This window comes from Myxine glutinosa, chromosome 4, assembly GCF_964187855.1.
Source record: "Myxine glutinosa chromosome 4, kmMyxGlut1.1, whole genome shotgun sequence".
Taxonomy (NCBI): Eukaryota; Metazoa; Chordata; class Myxini; order Myxiniformes; family Myxinidae; genus Myxine; species Myxine glutinosa.
In genome coordinates, this window is record NC_136264.1 from 83,851,910 (window position 1) to 83,874,027 (window position 22,118).

At 46.1% G+C, this 22,118-nt stretch overlaps 1 protein-coding gene across 1 annotated transcript in view; it reads left to right on the forward strand.

The window, feature by feature from the left end:
* Positions 1-352: 352 nt before the first annotated feature.
* LOC137414124 (uncharacterized) overlaps positions 353-22,118 on the forward strand; it is a 51,361-nt gene continuing 29,595 nt past the window's right edge. The window contains exons 1-3 of the mRNA XM_068099606.2: positions 353-414; positions 2,394-2,520; positions 16,970-17,026. Of these exons, the coding sequence (XP_067955707.1) occupies positions 2,394-2,520; positions 16,970-17,026 (184 nt within the window). The 5' untranslated portion in view covers positions 353-414. The remainder of the gene's footprint in view (positions 415-2,393; positions 2,521-16,969; positions 17,027-22,118) is intronic.

Below are 22,118 nucleotides of genomic sequence, written 5' to 3' on the forward strand. Positions count from 1 at the left end.
GGTCCATTTCGCTCCATTTCGGATTTTGAGTCCATTTCGGATGATTTTGAAGGTCCATTTCGCTCCATTTCGGATTTTGAGTCCATTTCGGATGATTTTGAAGGTCCATTTCGCTCCATTTCGGATTTTTAGTCCATTTCGGATTTTAGTGAGACCATTGGCAAGGGTGTTTTAAGAGGCGGTGTATAACGTGCAATCTGTGGTTGGTCGCAGGTTTTTCATTTTCCGTTTCTTTAATTGGGGAATAATTTACACAGAACAGCATCTTACCATTGATTAATATTTGGCGTACAATAATAACGCTGGATAACACGGTAACAAGATGGGATGAGGTAAGACACCTATACACTGTACTGTACTTCCTTATTGAGGTCGGCGGTTTCAACGTGAGGTTTGCGATTTGACGTTTTAAAGGTAAGTTGGTGCTTGTACAATTAATTATCTCTTGAGATGTGTAAGTTTTCTTCTCGTGTAGTCATTCTTATTCTTCAAGACAACAAATGCTTGTTTTCATGTCCAGCATGTTATTTAACCAGACTCGGTGGTGTAATGCTAATGTAATGCCAATGCAATGGTTAGAGTTCGCTATGAGTTTGGGAGGTCGGCGGACCTCCCGGACCACGGACGAATCACACCAAAGATTTTCAAAACGAGTAGTAGTACGTGCTGCTTCCTTGCTCGACGCTCACCTTTTCAAAAGGATAGTTCCGTTTTGGTCACCATAGCTGTCAGGTATAACTATAAGGTACAGCGTGGAGACGTGCCATGGCGAGGATACAGCATAGAGTCAAGTTTCAAATTCCTGCCCCAAGTAGTGCTGGGAAGGCAATGGCAAACAACCCAGTATAACCTTTGCCAAGAAACTGCTTTGACAGCAGCACCGACGCTTTGTAACAGAGCACAGTACATCAGAATCGTAGCCCTCTATTAAGTATGTACGGTTACAATACGAGTACTGTTACATTTGCAGGGGGAGGGGGGGGTCAGGTAGAGATTACCTTGGTACAGTTAGCGATGTATAGATTAGTATGGTCCGTGTTTGGGTAGTTTGGCAATCTTGATCTATTGAGCAGAGACGGTCTGTTTGGCTGTCTGTCTTCTATCTCTTGAACGGTTGGGCAGAAATTCACCAAGCTTGGTAGTTGTGATCACCACATGGTGCATGAAGGTGCAATCCTGAGAAGTATCGTATTTGTTCTCCCCCTCCTCACCTCCACCCTCGCCAAAAAGTTGTGGCCGGTTTCGGACGAAATTTGACAGAGATATAGCGTATGTGACAATGACGAAATGATTAGATTTTGGTGATTATCCGAATTTCGGATAATAATTTTTTTTTATTGATTCTTCATCATTGGGGGTTGGGCCAAAAACGGTATATAGCAGGATATCTCAAAAAGTTGTGGAAGGATTCCGCCGAAACTTGGTGGACAGTTTGGGTGTGTGACAAGACTGAATCGATTCGATTTTGATGAAGATCTGAATCTGAATATGGATTTGGATACGAGAATTATTTAATTTTTAAGTGAGGGGACAGTGGTTAGGGTACCTAGGATCTTGAGTTCCTAGACTCCTAGGATCCCAGGATCCCGAGTTCGAATCCTGGTCGATCGCTAAATTGACGCGGGAGGGGGGGGGGGGGGGGGGGGTTGTGGCTCAGCCTGTCATCCTTCCGAGGTCGGCAAATTGAGTACCAGCTTGCTGGGATGAATGTGCCGGTGTGTGCTCCGGTTTAGAATAGGTACACTATCCCTGCGCATCGTAAGAGGCGACTAAGGGTTGGCGTCAGGAAGGGCATCCGGCCATAAAACATTGCCTCAAAAAGGGAACCATGATGATTGTACCATGATGATTGTACCATGATGGCCCGCAAGGCCCCTGTTCTAGCAGGGAAAATGGCCTTAAAATAGGTTGTTTTTTTTAAAAGTGATTCTTCACCTGTGAGAGATCAGGCAAAAAGCGATATAGAGCATGATATTTTAAAAAGTTGTGGACAAGTTGTGACTAAACTTGGTGGATGACTTTGTTAGGTGACAAGAACAAGCTGATTAGATTTTGGTTCATGTCGAATCCAGATCCGGCCCATCAGTGGGATACAAAATGTAAACTGGTCAGCCTGGCGGGGGTATGCTCTCTACCGAGTGCCGTTCTGGTTTGTTTTGTTATTGCTTTTGGTACACAAAATATATCTACCACAATTTGGTTTTTATCTCAACACCAAAAGCAATAATGTTTTACAATATTTTTGTGTGTTCTATAAACATTGCAATTAAGTAAAATGTTATTTCAGAAATAGGTGGGGAAATAATTGCTGCTAACCACTTGTGTGCAGCCAACTGCTTTCAAACCAGTCACTTTATAACCATAATCAATCCGCTGTTTGTTTCTGATTGCAGATGGAAGCTGGAACCCTTGAGATAATAGCCACCACAGTGTCTTCCTTTAAACCTGTGGAGCGTGTGGAAAATGTGGAGCAACCACTCTGTGTAAAGGAATGTGACAGCATTGCCGACCGTGACTTTTGTGAGTTGTGGTTTGTTTGTCATGCTTATGTGATAATATGTGGGTGGTTCAAGAATGAGGAGGACCTTTTACTCTATAACAGGTAAAAATAATAGTTCAAATCTGACATTTTGTCCAATGATATTGCCAAACTGATCAAGTTGACGTCACTGCTGGTCAAATAATTTGGGGTAAAATCAAGATGGCAGCCAATATGTAGAACAGAAGTGCATCATTGAGTCAATAAGTTAATTGTGAAGCAGAACATCAAAGCAGCAGAAATCCACAACACACTAGGTGTGCAATTTTGTGATGTTGGTCCTAAATGGGGCAGTGAGGTCAAAAATAGTCGTGAATTTGGGAGCAATTTTGAGCATATTCACGTGAAACGTCATTCAAACGAACATTAAACATATGTAACAGCTGGTTTTGAAGAACCGCCAGATTACGATGTGTGAAATTGCCGAAGGAATGGATGTGGGTGTTGAAAGTGGAAACAATAATTAATTCTAACCACTTTTTGGGTTTGAAGAGAGGTCTCGTCTCTTCAAAGCTGTCCATGCACGCTCGCTTTCGAAGTTAAGTAACTTTTCACAATTGTGTTTTTGTCGAAACTGGTCTTGTATGTACCTATTGGGGTGTCTTTAATAGTATTCTTGGCGTTGGTTTTTCATACCTGTGTACAGAATCGTCGGTCTTTCTCATCGTGTATTCTGAGGCCTAAGTGTAGTACTACTACTAGGCTACTGTGTCCAACCTTGGCTTTAGGCTTTGTTTTTGTCTCAGCGGTTCTCTGATTGCGCTGAAATTTTTTTCCGGTCTCTGTTTTTCACGGTCTTTTCATCCTATACTTCCTTGTTTTAAAATCTCAAAAAAAAAAAAAAAAACCCAAAAACATTTCCTTCCGTTTTTATTCGTTTATTCGTTCTTAGTTGTTCGTTCGTTCATTCTTCGACCACGCTGTTTGTGATCACGTTGTTAAAAAATGTCTCATCTGAACCCTGAAGACCTGTATTCTGTCATATTCTATAACACCTTTTTCTTCTTCTTCTATAAAAGGATGCTTTCGACTTGCTCACCAAATCCATTCATTCCAAAAAAAAATTCCATCTCTTATAGTGCATCTTTCATTCATTCCCTAAACTCTCCAGCACTCCATCCTCCCTCCAGCATCCTCAAACGTATTTTTGACTCGAATGTCTCAAGAAACTCATTTTGCAATAAATGTTCGTTTCCCATTAATCGTACATTTTTCAAAATCCCATCACCCCAAAATCCCATTTCCCATCACCCCTCCCCTCTAAATCTACCCCCTTGCCCATCCCCTCCAAATCATCCCCATCACCCATCTCTTTCAAATCTTCCCCCTTGCCCCTCCCCTCCAAATCTTCCCAATCACCCATTCCTTTCAAATCTCCCCCCACACCCCTCCCCTCCGAGACTCTCCCTCGCTCCTCCCCTCCTAGACTCCCCTCTCACCCCTCCCCTCAAAGCGTCCTCCCCGCTTCTTCCCCCTTCCAACTTTCACCTTCATCTCCCTCAACCTTCTGCCTCGCTCTTCCCCCTCGTCAAATAACACCTCACTGCGCCTCTCCCAATCACCATCAAACCTTTTGGTCTGCCCCATCCTTCCCTTTCTCCGAGCTATTCTGTAATCTCTGACACACCTTCAACAGCTCTCCCTACCTCTTCCTCCTCTTCCACATCTTACCCTACCGCTCCCCCCCCTGTTCTGTATCCGATGCTCCCCCTTCCTCTTCCTTAACAGTATGGACCTCAAACATCCGGGGCCTTCGCTCAAACATGTCTGATCTCTCCATACAGGTTGCTTCTGACAAACCAGACGTGATCTGCTTAACAGAAACTTTCCTCCTTCATGATGTCTCTGATTCCTTGGTATCTCTCCCAGGTTACTCCCTACTCCGGTATGATAGACCTGAGCCTCGTCCTGGAGGTGGGGTTGCTATCTTTATAAAAAACTCTCTTCCTCACTCGCCCTGCACTGCCCTCTCTCCACCTCACCCCCAGGAATACCTTTGGCTACGGCTTCCCCTTCGCTCCCACCTTTTGTTCATATGTGTGTTGTACCGTCCACCAAACAGTGATGACTCCATCTACATCTCGCTGTCTGAGAATATGGACCAACTTTTATCTACCCATCCCAACTCTCTCTTCCTCATATGTGGTGATTTCAACTGTCACCATGCCAGTTGGCTGGGTGTGGGTACCTCTCTCACCAGCCATGGCTCTTCAGCAAAGGACTTCTGTGACTCACTGGGACTGACACAATCTGTCAATTTCCCGACCCGGATTTCAGTCAACGGAGCATCTTCTCTTCTGGACTTGGTTATGACTAACTTCCCAGAAAATGTCTGCTCCTCTTCTTCTGCTCCAATCGGCTCTTCTGATCATGTGCTTGTTAAAGTGGACATCTCTCTGACCATTCTCAGAGAGCCTCCTCAGCGTCGACGAGTCTGGCATTTCACTCAGGCCAACTGGCACGGTCTTCAAGCAGCCATCAATCATCTGGACTGGTCTCCCATCTCTACTGCCTCTGACATAAATTCTTCCTGGGAATTCTTCCAAAGCAAACTGCTGTCTCTCATGCACAGATTTATCCCATCTCGTCTTCTGTTGTCATACCCTTCCTCCCGTCCATGGTACACGGAATCTTGTGGTGAGGCTTTTGCCCAGAAACAACTTGCTTTCGTCTCCTGGAAAGCAAATCCAACGGAAGGAAATCTCATTTCCTTTCACAAAGCCCGAAACAAGTGTGTGTCCACCCTCAGGAGAGCCAGGAAACAATATCTCTCCGTTCTCAGGACCGAACTCTCTTATCTGTCTCCCTCTTCCAAATCCTGGTCGCGTCTGGTCAAATCTGTTTCTGGTGTTTGTTCCCCCTCCATCCCCTCCCTCACCTCAAATGGCCACACGGCTGACTCCGCACGTGAAAAAGCTGAATGCCTCAACTCTGTGTTTGCCTCTAAATCTTGTGTCCCAAACCCATCCCTCTCTGTACCCACCGTACCCAGTCGTACCCAGCTGCTCCTGGACTCTGTGTCCTTTCCTCCTGACAAGGTGGAAAAGTTTCTGTCAACCTTCGACTCGGATTCTGCAACTGGACCTGACGGCATCAGCCCACGGGTCCTAAAATCATGTTCTTCCGCTCTTTCACTCCCTCTCTCTGTTCTCTTCACCCTCTCTTTTGCTCAAGGTCATCTTCCATCTGCTTGGAAATCTGCCAACATCACCGCTTTGCACAAAAAAGGTGCAAAAACAGATCCCAGCAACTACAGACCAATCAGCCTTCTCCCAATTATCAGCAAAGTCATGGAATCCATCATTGCTTCAGATATGAAATCTTTCCTCTTTTCCAATGGCTTGATCTCTGATCATCAATTTGGTTTCAGACCTGGACACTCTACTCTGGACATGCTGCTTCTGCTTTCTCAACAATGGATGGAGGTCCTCAATGCCAAACAGGAAATTAGAGCAGTCTCCCTTGACATATCACGTGCCTTCGATACGGTCTGGCACCCCGCTCTGCTCACCAAACTCTCCTCTTTTGGTATCCATGGAAATCTCCACGCATGGCTGGCGGACTTCCTCTCTAGTCGTAGTCAACGTGTGGCCCTGAATGGGTTTCTCTCATCTCCTCTTCCTGTTCAGGCTGGAGTTCCACAAGGCAGTGTTCTAGGCCCTGGGCTTTTTCTGGTCTTCATCAATGATCTCTCTGACTCTCTTGAAAATCCTCTGTATCTCTTTGCTGATGACTCTACTCTCTGTCGCTCCATTCTTCATCCCTCAGATCGGCAGTCTGCTGCCTCCTCACTCTCTGCAGACCTGGACAAAATCACAGACTGGGCAAACAAGTGGAACATGTCTTTCAATCCTGACAAATCTCACACTCTTACGATGTCTCTCCGAAAAGACCGACTGGACAACCCTCCCATCCACTTTCTGAATAATCCTCGCCAAGAAGTTCTGTCTCTCAAGCTTTTGGGTCTCTCTATCTGCCATGATCTTTCCTGGGAAAACCACATTTCAAATCTGGCCTCCAAAGCCAGTCGCCGACTGGGCATCCTCCGTCGTGCGAAGTCCTTCCTTGGCACACCTGAGCTCCTCACCACATACAAGGCTTTCATCCGCAGCTCAATGGAATACTGCTCTCCCCTCTGGGCTGGTGCTCCTGCCTCACACCTAGCTCGTCTTCACGCTGTTGAAACCAAAGCATTCAGAATCATTGGAATCTCCCGCGATGAAGCTAACTCCAAGGGCCTCTCACTCACTCACCGCAGGCAGGTTGGTGGTCTTTCCATCTTCTACCGACTCCTCTCTGGCCTTGCCCCCCCAGCTCTCTCTGGGCTCTGTCCCGCAAATATTCCTTCAGGTCGCACAAGATCTGCCTGCAACCCTCTTATGGTCAAACTGCCAAAATCAAGACTCTCTGCTCACCTTCACTCCTTCATTCCTGTTTTCTCCCGCCTCTGGAACAAACTCCCTCACTCTCTTCAATCCCACTCCACCCTCCAGGTCTTTAAAACAGCTGTTCACCACCATCTCTTATCTTCCCCCATCCAAAACCTTGATCTTTCCTACCCCCGCTAATTTCACCCCAATTCCACTTTTTTGAAATACCAACTTCTGTCCTGGAAGTCATTGGTGTCCTTGTGTTTTATACTTCTCCCTCCACCGCCCCCCCCCCCCCCTTCCCATGCCTCCTCGCCCCAAGCCTTCTCCCTTCCACACATCTCCCTGCTCTCAAATGTTGTGTTTGTGTGCTTCACCTTCTCTCCCCATCTTGTTTTCCGCTCCCGCTTTTTGTGTGTTTTGTTTGTCTGGTTGATTTGTTTGTGAAGTAAATGTTAGCTCTTTCACGAGCCTCGATTCAGTACACAAAAAAAAAAAAAAATTCTTGCTTGAAATTAATTAAGGTTGATATAATAATATGAGTTTCCTTATGAGGAACATCAGTGCAGGAGGGGGCCAGTAGGCCCAAAAAGTCTGTGCAATAGTTTCCAACCTATGGTTGTTCATGCTCTATCCTTTTTAAATGTTAAGCGTCAAGCAAGGAAGCAGCACGTACCAACTTTAGTCTTTGTTATAACTCGGCAGGAGTTGGGTTCGAACCGTCAACCTCCCAGTCTCAGAGTAGATGCTTAGTTTAAGGTGAGTACCAAAGGGCCTCGCATGCGATGAAAAGGCAAAAAGTGTGGCCACTGCTACAGAGCGACTGAAATACGACTACTAGAGAGGGAGATGATTTTTAAAGAAGATTCTTCTGACATGTGTTACGTGGTCCCCTCGGTGACTACCTGGTCTCGGTGACCCCCGGACCGTGAGAGGACCTTCGCCAGCAAGTAATATTATATATATGCGCTTTCGCAACGCAATCCCTATGAATTCCACCCAAGAGAAACTGATGTGCAATGATATATTTCCAGGGTAAGGATAGCATACGATTTCAATGATACAATCACGGATATTCCCCGAGCAATCAACAACAAACAACCATCAACAATTCCCCAATCCACAATCAATTCCCTATATGCTTAAGATGGCCATCTTATATAGGTGTGTCCACTTCTGTACTCACGACCCCCTTTTGGTCTCTGCCCCTCACAATGTCTCTGGGCCCCTCCTGACCGAGATGCGGGTCGGCGTCGCCGCTCTCGGGCGGTTGAACGAACCCCGGGTGGACGTGTTTCCACCGGGCAGGTATCGTACCAGGCACCGCGGCTGCAGCCCCTCGTGGCCACGCGAAGCGGGTACGGTAAATCAAGCCAAAAGCCCCACGCCGCTTGCAAGGCGTGTTAGGCCCCAACGGGCGACCCGTACGCGTCTGTTTAGACGGTGCCGCGAACGGTGCCAGACGCGGGGTCGATGCACGGCCCCACGTCAACTTGACGTCTCCACCGGGTAGGTACACGTCCCGGTAACTCCTCTCGCCAGACGGGCTTCGGAACGCCGCTTTTCCACGCAGCGCAAGGTCGATCCCACCTTTCGTCGGAGCGGGGCGAGGAAGAAGAATACTCGTCGCTTTTCTTCCTCCTCTTTTCTTCTTCCGTTTCCGGTCACTTCCGTTTCCGGACACTTTTCAGAAGGGCTCCTGACCCTCCAACCACAACAACCCTTAATCTACTAAACATGGATAAGCAAAGACCTGAATGGTAATTCACATACATTCACATAAATATGTAACACTCCCCCCCTTCAAGAAAGAAAGTTTGAACCCAGCGAAAACTTTCTTTGCCGGCCAATTTGGAGAAACAAACCAGATAACTCAACCCCCCCACATTATCAGTTCCCCCCGGGCACAGTTATCACTTAAAAATAAAGCAACCAAAATTTCACCACAACCCCTCCAGATTACTCACTCTGGACTAAGCACCAGCAACGACATTGTCCCTGCCAAATCAAACTCCATCTCATGACCCTCTGACTTTGACCGTCAGTTTCTTGTGAATGAAGGTTAAGGGGTTGATCAAAGATCCAAAGTTAAGCCACTCGATAGCACTTTTTCCGGGAGGCCAAGCCGAGTATTCACTACATGGATGCCTTTAGGAACGTGGAGTTCACGGTTAGTCCGTGCAGGAAAGTTCTCTACATGGGCGCCTTGAGGAACGTGGAGTTCACGGTTAGTCCGTGCATGAAAGTTCACTACATGGACGCCTTTAGGAACGGCGTTCACGGTTAATCCGTGTAGGAATCTTGGCTCGGCGGCTCCGCCGCATTCAGTGCTTCAACTTCTCAGAACTTCCCTAATACTTAGGGTGGGACCACTTGTCCCTGTAGTCCCATGAATAGCGGTCTCCTTCTCGGCCACTACTTTGCCAATCCTTCCTTCGGGAGCGGCCGTAACTCAGGGAGCCTCCATAATAATATTGATTGCGGCCACCACCAAAACTACCGCCCAGTTGTCCTCTCCTGTAGACCTCTCGACGCCTACGAAATGCCTTCCCTACTGTTATGGTCCGACCCTCCAAATCCTTGCCATTCCAATTCTTCTCTGCCTCTCTGGCGTCTTTTGTGCTGGCAAACGTGACAAAGCCGAACCCTCTTGACTGTTGCGTTTCCCAGTCTCTTACCAACCGCACTTCCACCAGCGGCCCATATCTGTTGAAGACAGAGGTCAGAACTTCTTCCTCTGTTTTGAAGTTCAGTCCCCCTACAAATAACTTGGCACTTTTGTCGCCATCCCGAGCTGGTGTGGCGTTATTTTCCCTGCTGGGCTCTTTACCAACCCTCAGGTTACCATAAACTTGACCCCCGGCCAAATCATTCCCGATAACCACAGATACACCCTCTACAGGAAGCGTGGCTTGTAAACCGACGGTGACCGGTCCTGACACCAAATCGGACTCCAAATGGATGACATGAAGGGGAGCACTAACACCGCCCCCGATCCCCTGTAAACGAACACTATCCCCCGTTGCCGTCTCCTCGGACCATGGCAAAATGCCTTCAAGCATTAAAGATTGATGTGCCCCTGTGTCCCTCAATATCCTAACCGGTTTCCGGTTAGTCGAGGCTCCATCCCGTGACACAAACCCCTCTGAAATAAATGGTTGGTAACCCTTTTGATGGCGATTTCTCACAATGGCCATTGCGTTTGGAGTCGTAGTAGTCGGACTCCGCTCTGGGTCTTCGCTTTTCATGCGGTAACAACTGGACATCAAGTGTCCAGGTTTCTTGCAAAAAGCGCAAGTAGGCCCGGAGGAAAAACTCGTGGTCTGCCTCGGGCCCCCCGAACTATAAGTTTGTCTTGGGCCCGCATCCCTCTGATTTCGAACAGGTGGGGTATCATAGTTGTCCCCATAATCATCTCGAGGCCGCCGCCATGTATGGTCGTTCTCCGCACCTGCTGTTCCCCACCTCCCCTGCGGAGATCTAGGCGAGGAGTTAGGTTCGTGGACCCCTATTCGGTGGGTTAAGGCATAATCATCTGCCATGGTGGCTGCGTCCCACAACTTTGGTACTTTCTTTTCCTGCAGGTACACTTTGATGTCCTCGTGGACACACTGCTGGAATTCCTCCACCAGGATCAAGTCCCGCAATGTTTCGAAGTCTTTCCCGACTCCTTTTGACTCACACCACCGATCAAACATGTTTTCTTTCACTCTGGCAAACTCCACATGGGTCTCACTCTCCCTCTTCCTGGCATTCCTGAATTTTTGCCTGTAGGCTTCCGGAACCAACTCATAGGCTTTGAGGATGTGCTTCTTCAGTACCTCATAATCTGCACATTGGTCCATTGGTAGCGCCGAATAAATTTCCTGAGCTTTCCCCACCAGCACACTTTGCACGAGTATGGTCCAGGCCTCCTCCGGCCAGTTTAATTGTCGAGCCACTTTCTCAAAGTGTGGAAAAAATTTCGCGACTTCCTTTTCACTGAACGGTGGAACCAGCCTCACATGTCTGCCCACATCCCAGGTTTTCTGGTTAGGTGTCGACCCCGTCAGCAAGGGTGGTGCCTCTCCCCGTTCTCTCATTAACTCCAGCTCCTTGAATTTGATTTCTTGCTGAAGCTCCATGTCACGTTCCTTTAATTCCCTTTCCGCTTTTCTCTCCTCTGCTTCGAGGTCCCTTGCAGCTCTCCTCTCCTCTGCTTTTCTCCCTTCTAACCTTTCCTGGAGTTCTCTTTCCACTCTCCTTTCCTCTGCTTGTTTCTCTTCTCTCCTCGCTTCTGCTTTCCTTTCCTCTTCTTTTAACCTTTCCTGGAGTTCTCGTTCCACTCTCCTTTCCTCTGCTTGTTTCTCTTCTCTCCTCTCTTCTGCTTTCCTTTCTTCTTCTGCTCTTTCCTTTTCTGCTTTCCTTTCTTCTTCTGCTCTTTCCTTTTCTGCTTTCCTTTCTTCTTTTGCTCTTTCCTTTTCTGCTTTCCTTTCTTCTTCTGCTAACCTTTCCTGGAGTTCTCGTTCCACTCTCCTTTCCTCTGCTTGTTTCTCTTCTCTCCTCTCTTCTGCTTTCCTTTCTTCTTCCTTAATCCGTTCCTGGCTCCGTAATTGCAACTCCAGTTTCCGGAGCTCCACGTCTTCTGGTTCTTCGGGTAGCCACTCCCAGGCTAACTCGTCCCATGTTCCCAATCCCACCATAGATTGTATCACTGTGGCCTGCAACTCTGCCTTCCTCAAATTAGTTCGGACCTCCAAGTTAAAATGTTTGGCCAATTTCAAGAGGTCCGACTTTAGTAACGCTCGGAACTGTGCCTCACTCGGTGTTACCGCAAAGTTCTGTGCCACAAACGCCATGGTGACTATCGTTAACACCTGTTAACCTTCACCCAAGACTTTACCCCAATTTCCCCAAAAATTCTCCAATTAATACTTAATTAATAAATTTTAATTAATAAAAATATTATTTTATTATTTTATACAAATACACTTTTAGATCCCGGACGTAGACCCAATTGCGTAATCGTAATTTGGACGAGCCCCCAATTCTGTTACGTGGTCCCCTCGGTGACTACCTGGTCTCGGTGACCCCCGGACCGTGAGAGGACCTTCGCCAGCAAGTAATATTATATATATGCGCTTTCGCAACGCAATCCCTATGAATTCCACCCAAGAGAAACTGATGTGCAATGATATATTTCCAGGGTAAGGATAGCATACGATTTCAATGATACAATCACGGATATTCCCCGAGCAATCAACAACAAACAACCATCAACAATTCCCCAATCCACAATCAATTCCCTATATGCTTAAGATGGCCATCTTATATAGGTGTGTCCACTTCTGTACTCACGACCCCCTTTTGGTCTCTGCCCCTCACAATGTCTCTGGGCCCCTCCTGACCGAGATGCGGGTCGGCGTCGCCGCTCTCGGGCGGTTGAACGAACCCCGGGTGGACGTGTTTCCACCGGGCAGGTATCGTACCAGGCACCGCGGCTGCAGCCCCTCGTGGCCACGCGAAGCGGGTACGGTAAATCAAGCCAAAAGCCCCACGCCGCTTGCAAGGCGTGTTAGGCCCCAACGGGCGACCCGTACGCGTCTGTTTAGACGGTGCCGCGAACGGTGCCAGACGCGGGGTCGATGCACGGCCCCACGTCAACTTGACGTCTCCACCGGGTAGGTACACGTCCCGGTAACTCCTCTCGCCAGACGGGCTTCGGAACGCCGCTTTTCCACGCAGCGTAAGGTCGATCCCACCTTTCGTCGGAGCGGGGCGAGGAAGAAGAATACTCGTCGCTTTTCTTCCTCCTCTTTTCTTCTTCCGTTTCCGGTCACTTCCGTTTCCGGACACTTTTCAGAAGGGCTCCTGACCCTCCAACCACAACAACCCTTAATCTACTAAACATGGATAAGCAAAGACCTGAATGGTAATTCACATACATTCACATAAATATGTAACACATGTGATGTAGAGAGAGTGATTTTCCATGATCGCGGAAAACGAATGGAATGTAATGTATGCAATCCGAGACGTGAAATGGAAAACTGAATCTGAGACAGCAAAAAACCGGATGTTGTAAAATTACAGAATAAAGTCTAGATTAGGGCTAATTCCAAAAATAATATTCTCTATATTGTCTGATTTTGTGTGTGCAATTCTCCAGAGCTTAATTACGAAAGGTATTAAAAATAAATGCACCACAATTCCGTGCACAAGGGGTACCTTAAGGGGTACCTTTCTATACCCGAATTATCCACAAGGGGTACCTTTCTATACCCGAAGCACGAGCACAGCCAATGCTCTGCTCGCGTCGATCACAGCTACTTCATCGCTGTGAATCACAATCTCGATTGTTGGCACTAAACGATGAATGAAATTCAATTTCAATCGAACAATCCCTGGAGAACCTAAGCAAAGTGAAATTCGATTTGAAGTCTCACCACCTTGTGGAAAACTTGAGTATTTCCTGAAAATACAATTGCCTACGAAAAAAAGAATGTCAGTCATTACTTTCACATGCGTGTCACTTTCGAGAAACTATTTTTTGCGGTAAAAAGCGGCATAATGCAGGTGAGGTTGCCAAAAACTATAATCAAAACCAAAAGAATAGTAATTTTAAAAACCTGGTGTGTTTATGTCAATATACAGAGTACCACGTCTGTGTACTTCCTTTTCTGTTGAGCATACATGGACATTGTAATCATATTAAAATGCGTGTTTTTGTCTGTTTGCTTTTTTGGCAGACATGTACAGCTTGGCCGATCTTCACTCATTTTTGTAGGGTCAAGTCGGTGGCACCAAATTATTCACTTGTTAAGCAGCTATAGTGGGAAATGTTACCTGTACCCCTTTTCTCCTTTTATTATAAATCCATCCTTTTCTTTTGCTACTTACATCTTCACTAAAACCAAATTTTGCAACCATGTCAACTTTCTCAATCGCTGCCTCAAGTTCAAAGTGATTCCATCAGGTTTTCATTCATCATTCCAACCATCATCCTTCGTTCGTCCTTGGTGCCGTTATTTGAATGATTTACATCGTGCCTCTGTGACATTCTTTCGCAACATTATGGATCCACAGTCAAGGCGATGAGTTCCATGTGCAAACATCTCGACTGTGATATTTCTCACCTCCGGTCTGAGCTTGGAAAGGGGTGCCCTGCTGTTCTTGTTTGTCCCACCGGCACAAAAATCCACAGACCGAATGTTAAACTCTACAACTATCTGTTGGTCAACAAGACCCACGAATTTAATGAGCTTGTCGGTCTCTCCGTTGCTGAACAACCATAACCACATCCATCCCATAATAAATCGTTGCTGACAATCCTCTCACCAAAGTTGAGAAAGCAGTTTTGAACAAATTTTTGAATTTCGTTCCAGTTATAAAAACAAAAGACAGATGACCTTGCTGTGAAGCGCGCGTTACCTCCCAACCTCCCATGGGGAATTTTCAAATGCATGCGCAGCCATTGCAATATCTGTGATTGTATCAACCCCACCACATAAATGTCAGGACTGAATCACACCACCAATATCGCTGATCATTTTACCTGCACCAGGTCTGCTTTTTCTGTAATTTATGTAATTTACCTGTATCTGTAATTTATGGAATTTATTGCATTTCAAGTTCACTTTGCAGTAAACTCTAAATCAGTGAAACTGGGCAATGGCTTCGAGACCACTTAGTGAACATCTTAACAATGTTGAAACAAATAATAATGACCTGCATAAGCTGGTCTCTCATCGTTTTAACCAGCCCAGACACTCAATCCATCTGGTGGCTGTGTGTGGTTTAATATGCCTCCATCTTCATCAATTTTCTTCCCACTACTCAAAGAACAGCACTTCATCTACAAACTTGGAACATCAGTACCAAATGGTTGGAATTAAAAGTTTTCTTTCTGTTAATACTGTTACCGTCGTCGCCCGTCTGAATGACTCTAGAGGGAAGGCGAGTCTTTAAAGACCACGATCGTATTTCGTTCTGAGAACCTTGAGCCAGTTCCATGTGCAAAGCCGTGTTACCGTTACCAGTGAGGTTAGCATTACGAACAGAGAATAGTGCTGACAGTCACGTAACAGATCTTGATTGATTGGCTGAGCAGAACCAAGTTACGTGCTGTGTTCTTATCTAGAGTCCAAATTTTGATCAACCAATCACCAGTTGCCAAACACCACCCTCAGGACAGATAAGATGAATCGGGACATGAAATGCATTTTTATCATGTTTTAAATCTTTCACATGTATTTACAGGAGTAATTATGTATTTACAACAATCATATATGTACAATCAATGACATTCCCTCTTATCCCCTACCCACCTCACATTCCCACCTTTGGATTCCCACACAGTCAACTTAACACTGTACAATATGCCGGATTCATGCATCCATTCAAGAAGTGAAAGATAGGGATATTAAGAGTTAGATGGGGTGTAAGTGACGAACCCTCTCGCACCTTGTGGCAGCCCTGGAGAGCTGATGCAACTTCCCTGGCCTAAACCCGCCGTGGCTCCTCTCAGGTCACGCCAGTCCCGATCAGCGTCACGCCAGTCTCGATCAGCGTCACTCCAGTACCGTCGTCGCTCTGGCGGACTGAAGTTGGACTCCTTGACTGAACACTCATACTCTCAAAGTTCCTTTAACACGCACTTTTATGAAACTCAAAAAACGCGGCCTTTGTTCTCATTGGTCGGCCCCTTTAGGTGTCCTAAGTCATTCCTCTTTTTGTGATTCGTTCTCTGCGCTTGCTCATGCTGACCCACCTTGCAGATTAGTCCAGGCGTGACGGGGCGTGTATCAATTATGATTGTTTGGTGTTCGGACAACCTCGGCGATTCCGGGAACATGCTTCGATACGGCTCTGACCCAATAGGCTGGTAGAGTGGAAACCACCGCGCCAAAACCCGTGTCAGCTTGAACGCGTCGTGCTCTGTGCCCACGTAAGCACTGAAAGGTTGTGCCTTGCGTTCGTGTGTGCATCGACGTAGAGTTATAAAGATGTAGATCGAGAAATTGCGAGACAGTGACAGAAGAAGAAGAACAAGAAGAAGAATCGATTGGATTAGATCGGCGGGAAATGATTGCACTCATTCGTCTGTCGGAACAATCGCAACACATATTTATTCACATGCAATACAGTACACTTAACTAAAGAAATGCTATGAAATATCTATCGTCTATGCTAATGATTGATTATTTTTCCCCCTAGAAGTCGTCAAAACCACAACAATGCAATAGCAACTAATTCTGCTTCTTCACTTACATTTGCTACTGTTTTTATTCACTTACCCTGCCTGTGGAAACTGCTAGTTTTTTTTTTCTTTTGGTCTTTTCAACCCATTTCTGTTTCTTCTACGAATATGTCATTCATGACGTTCACACCCCTGCCAATACGTCACTCATGACCTTTACACCCCTACTTATTCGTAATTCATGACAGTCACATCTCCATGCAATAGGTATTGCTGTCCTGTAGAACATCAGCGGTGAGGTCATTTGTGATGCCACACACCCTTTATGAACCCTCACTCCATTCCCATCTTTCTCTTTTATTGTTATGATTTTTTTTTTTTGCTTCAATGAAGGGTAAGGCCTGAAACGTCTGTCTTTCATGGCAGATGATTTAACCATTCTGTTTTCTTGTTTATATTGTCTTGTTCTGCCAATGCATGCCGTTAGTTCTTTGTTGGAATTAGCCACTACTATAATTCCCTTGTCACATTGCAAGTTTGTTTGCCCTTTACCCTCTTTTACTATGCTCTTCCATGAGCCTCAACTGTAGTGACATTATTTTAGTGCCTAGCCAAGCTTCGGCTTAAAGTAGATGATGGCCAAATACACATCGAATCATATGGAATTTGAACCTGGTTTTGAGCATCCTGATCCATAGTTAGGTGAATCCTGATTTGAGCATCCTGATCCATAGTTAGGTGAGACCAAACCATAGTTAGATGAATAATTTAATGGTCAATGTTTGTAGTTTATATTTCAATGCTGTTGTTTAAATTACGTTTGAGAATGTGGCTGCTACTGTGGCTGTCATTCCATGTTAATGCTACTCTTGTGTTTTGTAGGTGAACTGCAAATAGTGAAAGTAGAGCCAGAGGAATGGGAATCGTTCAATGAACAAGGTATGTTGTGATATCCATGTGTCGGGCATTGGTCGATAATCTGAATTATTTTTTTTACTAGTGAGGTACCCATGCTATGCATGGGTGGGAAGCCAAAAGCAAACAAACAATGCGGAAATGGTGAATGCTAAACCATTGAACCAATAAATTCCACATTCTTGTGTCACATTCAGTCGAACGTCAGACATGGACAGCTGGTTTGTGAATGACTTGGGCAAAAAATTGTGAATGGGAAACGATGAACCAATAAATTCCACATTCTTGTGTCACATTCAGTCGAACGTCAGACATGGACAGCTGGTTTGTGAATGACTTGGGCAAAAAATTGTGAATGGGAAACGATGAACCAATAAATTCCACATTCTTGTGCCACCTTCAGTCAAATGTCAGTCACCTGTCAGCAGGCCTGTCACCTGTCACATAGCCTGTCACCTGTCAGCAGGTTCGTGAAGGACTTAGGTAAAAAAAACGCATCCAGTCTGAATAGCGAATCTGCATATGGTGAATCTGCAAATGTCACTGTTAGAAAGTAGAAACCCTCACATCATTTCTTCATTCAATATTTAAACTCAGTTTCTCTATTTTCATTCCAAACAGCATCAATCCAATCATACATTAATACTATAACAAGCCTGGTGTTGGCTTAGCGGTTAGGGTGCCAGCCTGGGATCCTAGGATCCTGGGTTTGAATCCCTGTCGATCGCTGAATTAACGCCAGGGGGGTTGACTCAGCCTGTCATCTTTCCAAGGTCGGCAAATTGAGTACCAGTTCACTGGTAATTCCCTATGTGTCGCAAGAGGCAACTAACAGGTTTGGCGGCAGGAAGGGCATCCGGCCGTAAGACATTGCTTCAAAAAGGGGACTACGGTGCCCAAAAAAAGGCTAACCCCCGCTCTAGCAGGGAAAATGGCCTTAAAATGCATGTTGTTTGTTGTTGTTGTTGTTGTTGTTGTTGTTCACTTCTGGATTCGGGTCGGTATCGTGCCAATTTCAAAATCATAATTTTATTGAGGAATTTATGAAAGCTCCTACCTTCCTTACAACATTCGCTGGGACCCCAAAACGTTCCACAGAAGGTTTGGTGGAGCTAGCCCCAAAACTGAGGGAGTAGTTTGGGGACAGACAGACACTCCTGTTTTATAATATCGATTTTTGGGAGTGAGGGATTGAGTGTTGTCAATTAATAATGATTCATGTCACATGAGACCCTTTTTTTCTTCGTGTGGTGAATAGCAACGTGCAACATTCATACCATTTTTTTTTCCCAATAAAAGATCAAGGCTTATGGAAAAGTGAGGTGACAGAGGGTAAAAAGGCAACAAACTGACAGTGACTGACAGAAAATCAGAAAAAATGATTGGTGGTGAATGGATTGTCTCAAATAAAAAATAATGGATTGCACCAAAATCCAGTGAGCCTGAATTTTGGGACTTTCACCAGAAGTGGGTTCCCCATAGACCACATGTGCCCTGGAGAAACCTATGGGGAGGAGGGGGGGGGGAGGGGGGCAGAGGAACTTTTGTTTTTGCTTCGCCTTAAAATGGGGAAATGTTATCATAATTTGCACTTTTTCGATTTATTTTTTTTATTTTTTTATTTTTTTGGTATGCAGAATCGAGGCTCGTGTAAGAGCTAACACATTGAACATGAAAACATGCACAGACACATAAACATGCAATGAAGGGAGCGGGCGACAAGAGGGGGAGAGAGGGAAGTGCACAACAACAGAAGAGAACAGGGATGTCAGTAGATCCGTGGAAGGGGGAGGGCTGGGGGAGGAGGGAGAGGTACATGGTATGAAGCAAATGAACACAACTAGGAATTTCAAGAAACAAGTTGGGGATTTATAGAGGCGGATTTGGCGTGTTTTAACGTGGGTAGAAAATATCAAGGTTTTGGATGGGAGAAGATAAGAGATGGTGGTGAACAGCTGTTTTAAAGACCTGGAGGGAGGAGAGGGATTGAAGAGAATGTGGGAATTTGTTCCAGAGGTGGGAGAAAAGAGGAATGAAGGAGTGAAGATGAGCAGAAAGTCTTGATTTTGGCAGTTTCACCAGAGGAGGGTTGCTGGCAGATCTTGTGCGTCCTGCAGGAATATTTGGGGGACAGAGCACAGACAGAACAGGGGGAGCAAGGACGGAGAGGAGTCGGTAGAAGACAGAAAGACCACCTACCCAACTGTGGTAAAGAGAGAAAAAGGCCCTCAAAATCAGCTTTATCATGGGAGATTCCAATGATTCTGAAAGCTTTGGTTTCAACTGTGTGAAGCCGAGCTAGGTGTGAGGCAGGAGCACCAGCCCAGAGGGGAGAGAAGTATTCCATTGAGTAGCAGATGAAAGCCTTGTATGTGGTGAGGAGCACAGAAGTGCCCAGAACGGACTTCGCACGACGGAGGATGCCCAGATGGCGACTGGCTTTGGAGGCCAGCTTGGAAATGTGGTTTTCCCAGGAAAGATCATGGCAGATAGTGAGACCCAAAAGCTTGAGTGACAGAACTTCTTCAAGAGGATTGTTGATAAAGTAGATGGAGGGATTTCCAGACAGTCTTTTCGGAGAGACAAAGTGAGTGTGAGATTTGTCAGGATTGAAAGACATGTTCCACTCGTTTGACCAGTTTGTGATATTGTTCAGGTCTGCAGAGAGTAAAGAGGCTGCTGCCTGCTGATCTGAGGGATGGAGCGGCAGAGAGTGGAGTCGTCAGCAAAGAGATAGAGAGGACTTTCCAGAGAGTCAGAGAGATCATTAATGAAGACCAGAAAAAGCAGAGGGCCCAGAACACTGCCTTGAGGAACTCCAGCCTGAACAGGAAGGGGAGAAGAGAGAATTCCATTCAGGGCCACACGTTGACTGCGACCAGAAAGGAAGGTTGCAAGCCATGCGTGGAGGTTTCCATGGATACCCTACTAGGAGAGTTTGGTGAGCAGGGCGGGGTGCCAGACCGTATCGAAGGCATGAGATATGTCAATGGAGACAGCTCTGATTGCCTGTTTGGCATTGAGGACCTCCATCCATTGTTGAGACAGCAGAAGCAGCATGTCCAGAGTATAATGACCTGGTTTGAATCCAAATTGATGATCCAAGATCAAGCCATTGAAGAAGAGGAAGGATTTGATGTCAGAAGCAATGATCGATTGCATGACCTTGCTGATTATTGGGAGCAGGCTGATTTGTCTGTCGTTGCGAGGATCTGTTTTTGCACATTTTTTGTGTAAAGCTGTAATGTTGGCTGATTTCCAAGCTGATGGCAGATGACCTTGAGCAAAAGAGAGGGTGAAGAGAACAGAGAGAGGGTGTGAAAGAGAGGCAGATTAGGATTTTAGGACCCGTGGGCTGATGCCGTCTGGTCCAGTTGCAGAATCAGAGTCGAGGTTTCACAAAAACTTCTCCACCTTGTCAGGAGAGAAGGACACAGAGTCCAGGAGCAGCTGAGTTCGACTGGGAAAGGTGGGTATAGAGAGAGATGGGTTTGGGACACAAGATTTTGAGGCAAACACAGAGTTGAGGCATTCGGCTTTGTCACGTGCGGTGTCGGCTGTGTAGCCATTTGAGGTAAGGGAGGGGATGGAGGGGGAACAAACACCAGAAACAGATTTGACCAGACACCACCAGGATTTGGAGGAGGAAGAGTTCAGTCTTGAGAGTAGAGAATTAGTGCTTCCTCGCTCTCCTGAGTGCACACACTTGTTCTTAGCTTTCTGAAAGGAACTGAGATTGCGTTCAGTTGGATTAGCCTTATAAGAGGCAAAGGCAAGTTGTTTCAGGGCAACTGCCTCACCACAAGATTCAGTGAACCATGGATGGGAGGAAGGGTATGACAACTGAAGACGAGATGGGATAAATCTGTGCATGAGAGAGGGCAATTTACTTTGGAAGAATTCCCAAGAAGAGTTTATGTCAGAGGCAGTAGAGATGGGAGACCAGTCCAGATGATTGATGGCTGCTTGTAGACCGTGCCAGTCGGCCTGAGTGAAATGCCAGAATCATCGATGCTGAGGTGGCTCTCTGACAATGGCCAGAGAGATATCCACTTTAACAAGCAAATGATCGGAAGAACTGATTGGAGCAGAAGAAGAAGAGCAGCACACGTTGGCAGGGAAGTTTGTCATCACCAAGTCTAGAAGAGAAGATGCTCAGTTGACTGAGATCTGGGTCGGGAAATTGACAGATTGTGTCAGTCCCAATGAGTCACAGAAGTCCTTTACTGAGATGCCATGGCTGGTGAGAGAGGTACCCACACCAAGCCAGCTGGCACGATGACAGTTGAAGTCGCCACATATGAGGAAGAGAGAGTTGGGATGAGTGGATAGAAGTTGGTCCATGTTGTCAGACAGCGAAATGTAAATTGAGTCATAACTGTTTGGTGGATGGTACAGAGCACATATGCACAAAAGGTGTGAGCGGAGAGTAAGCCGTAGCCAGAGGTACTCCTGGGGTTGTGATGGAGAGAGGAGGATCGAGGAATCCTTTCATTCAGATTAAGTTCCAAGAAAGAAAAGAAAACGGAAGTTTCTTTGTTTTGTTTGACTTCAATGCACTCCTGTGCACTGCTGGTCAGAATGACTTGAAAAGTTGAGCTTGTATCGTACCGTGAAACCCCGACATTCGAGAATTTGACATTCGTGCTTCATAAAATGTGACCTGCTGGCTGCTTCTACATTCACAGCCCTGTTTCGCATATTCTCTGTTTTTTCGGGTGCAAAAAAAAAAAAATCTCCCAACACCAGGTCTGAAACCATCTTCCATGAGTCACGCATAAAACCACCTCCTGCCACGCATAAACCATTTCCCTCCAGCTGCACGCATAACACAGTTATAAAGCAATCACCCACTAACTGCACATAAAGCAGCTGTACGTGCGCATAAACCATCCCCCGCCACCATCCCCAAAAAACAATGGTTACACTACCCACCTCTCCCCCATTTACCCATAACCCCTGCATGACTACTTATGTGCAGCATGTCCCAGGTTTCATTCTTTCTTCTCGTCACGCTTTATTGACCTGCTGTGATTCCCGTGCTCATGGACTTTTTGCGCACATTGTTACCTCCGCCACCGAAGGTGGATGGAGGATATGTGTTCACCCCTGTCTG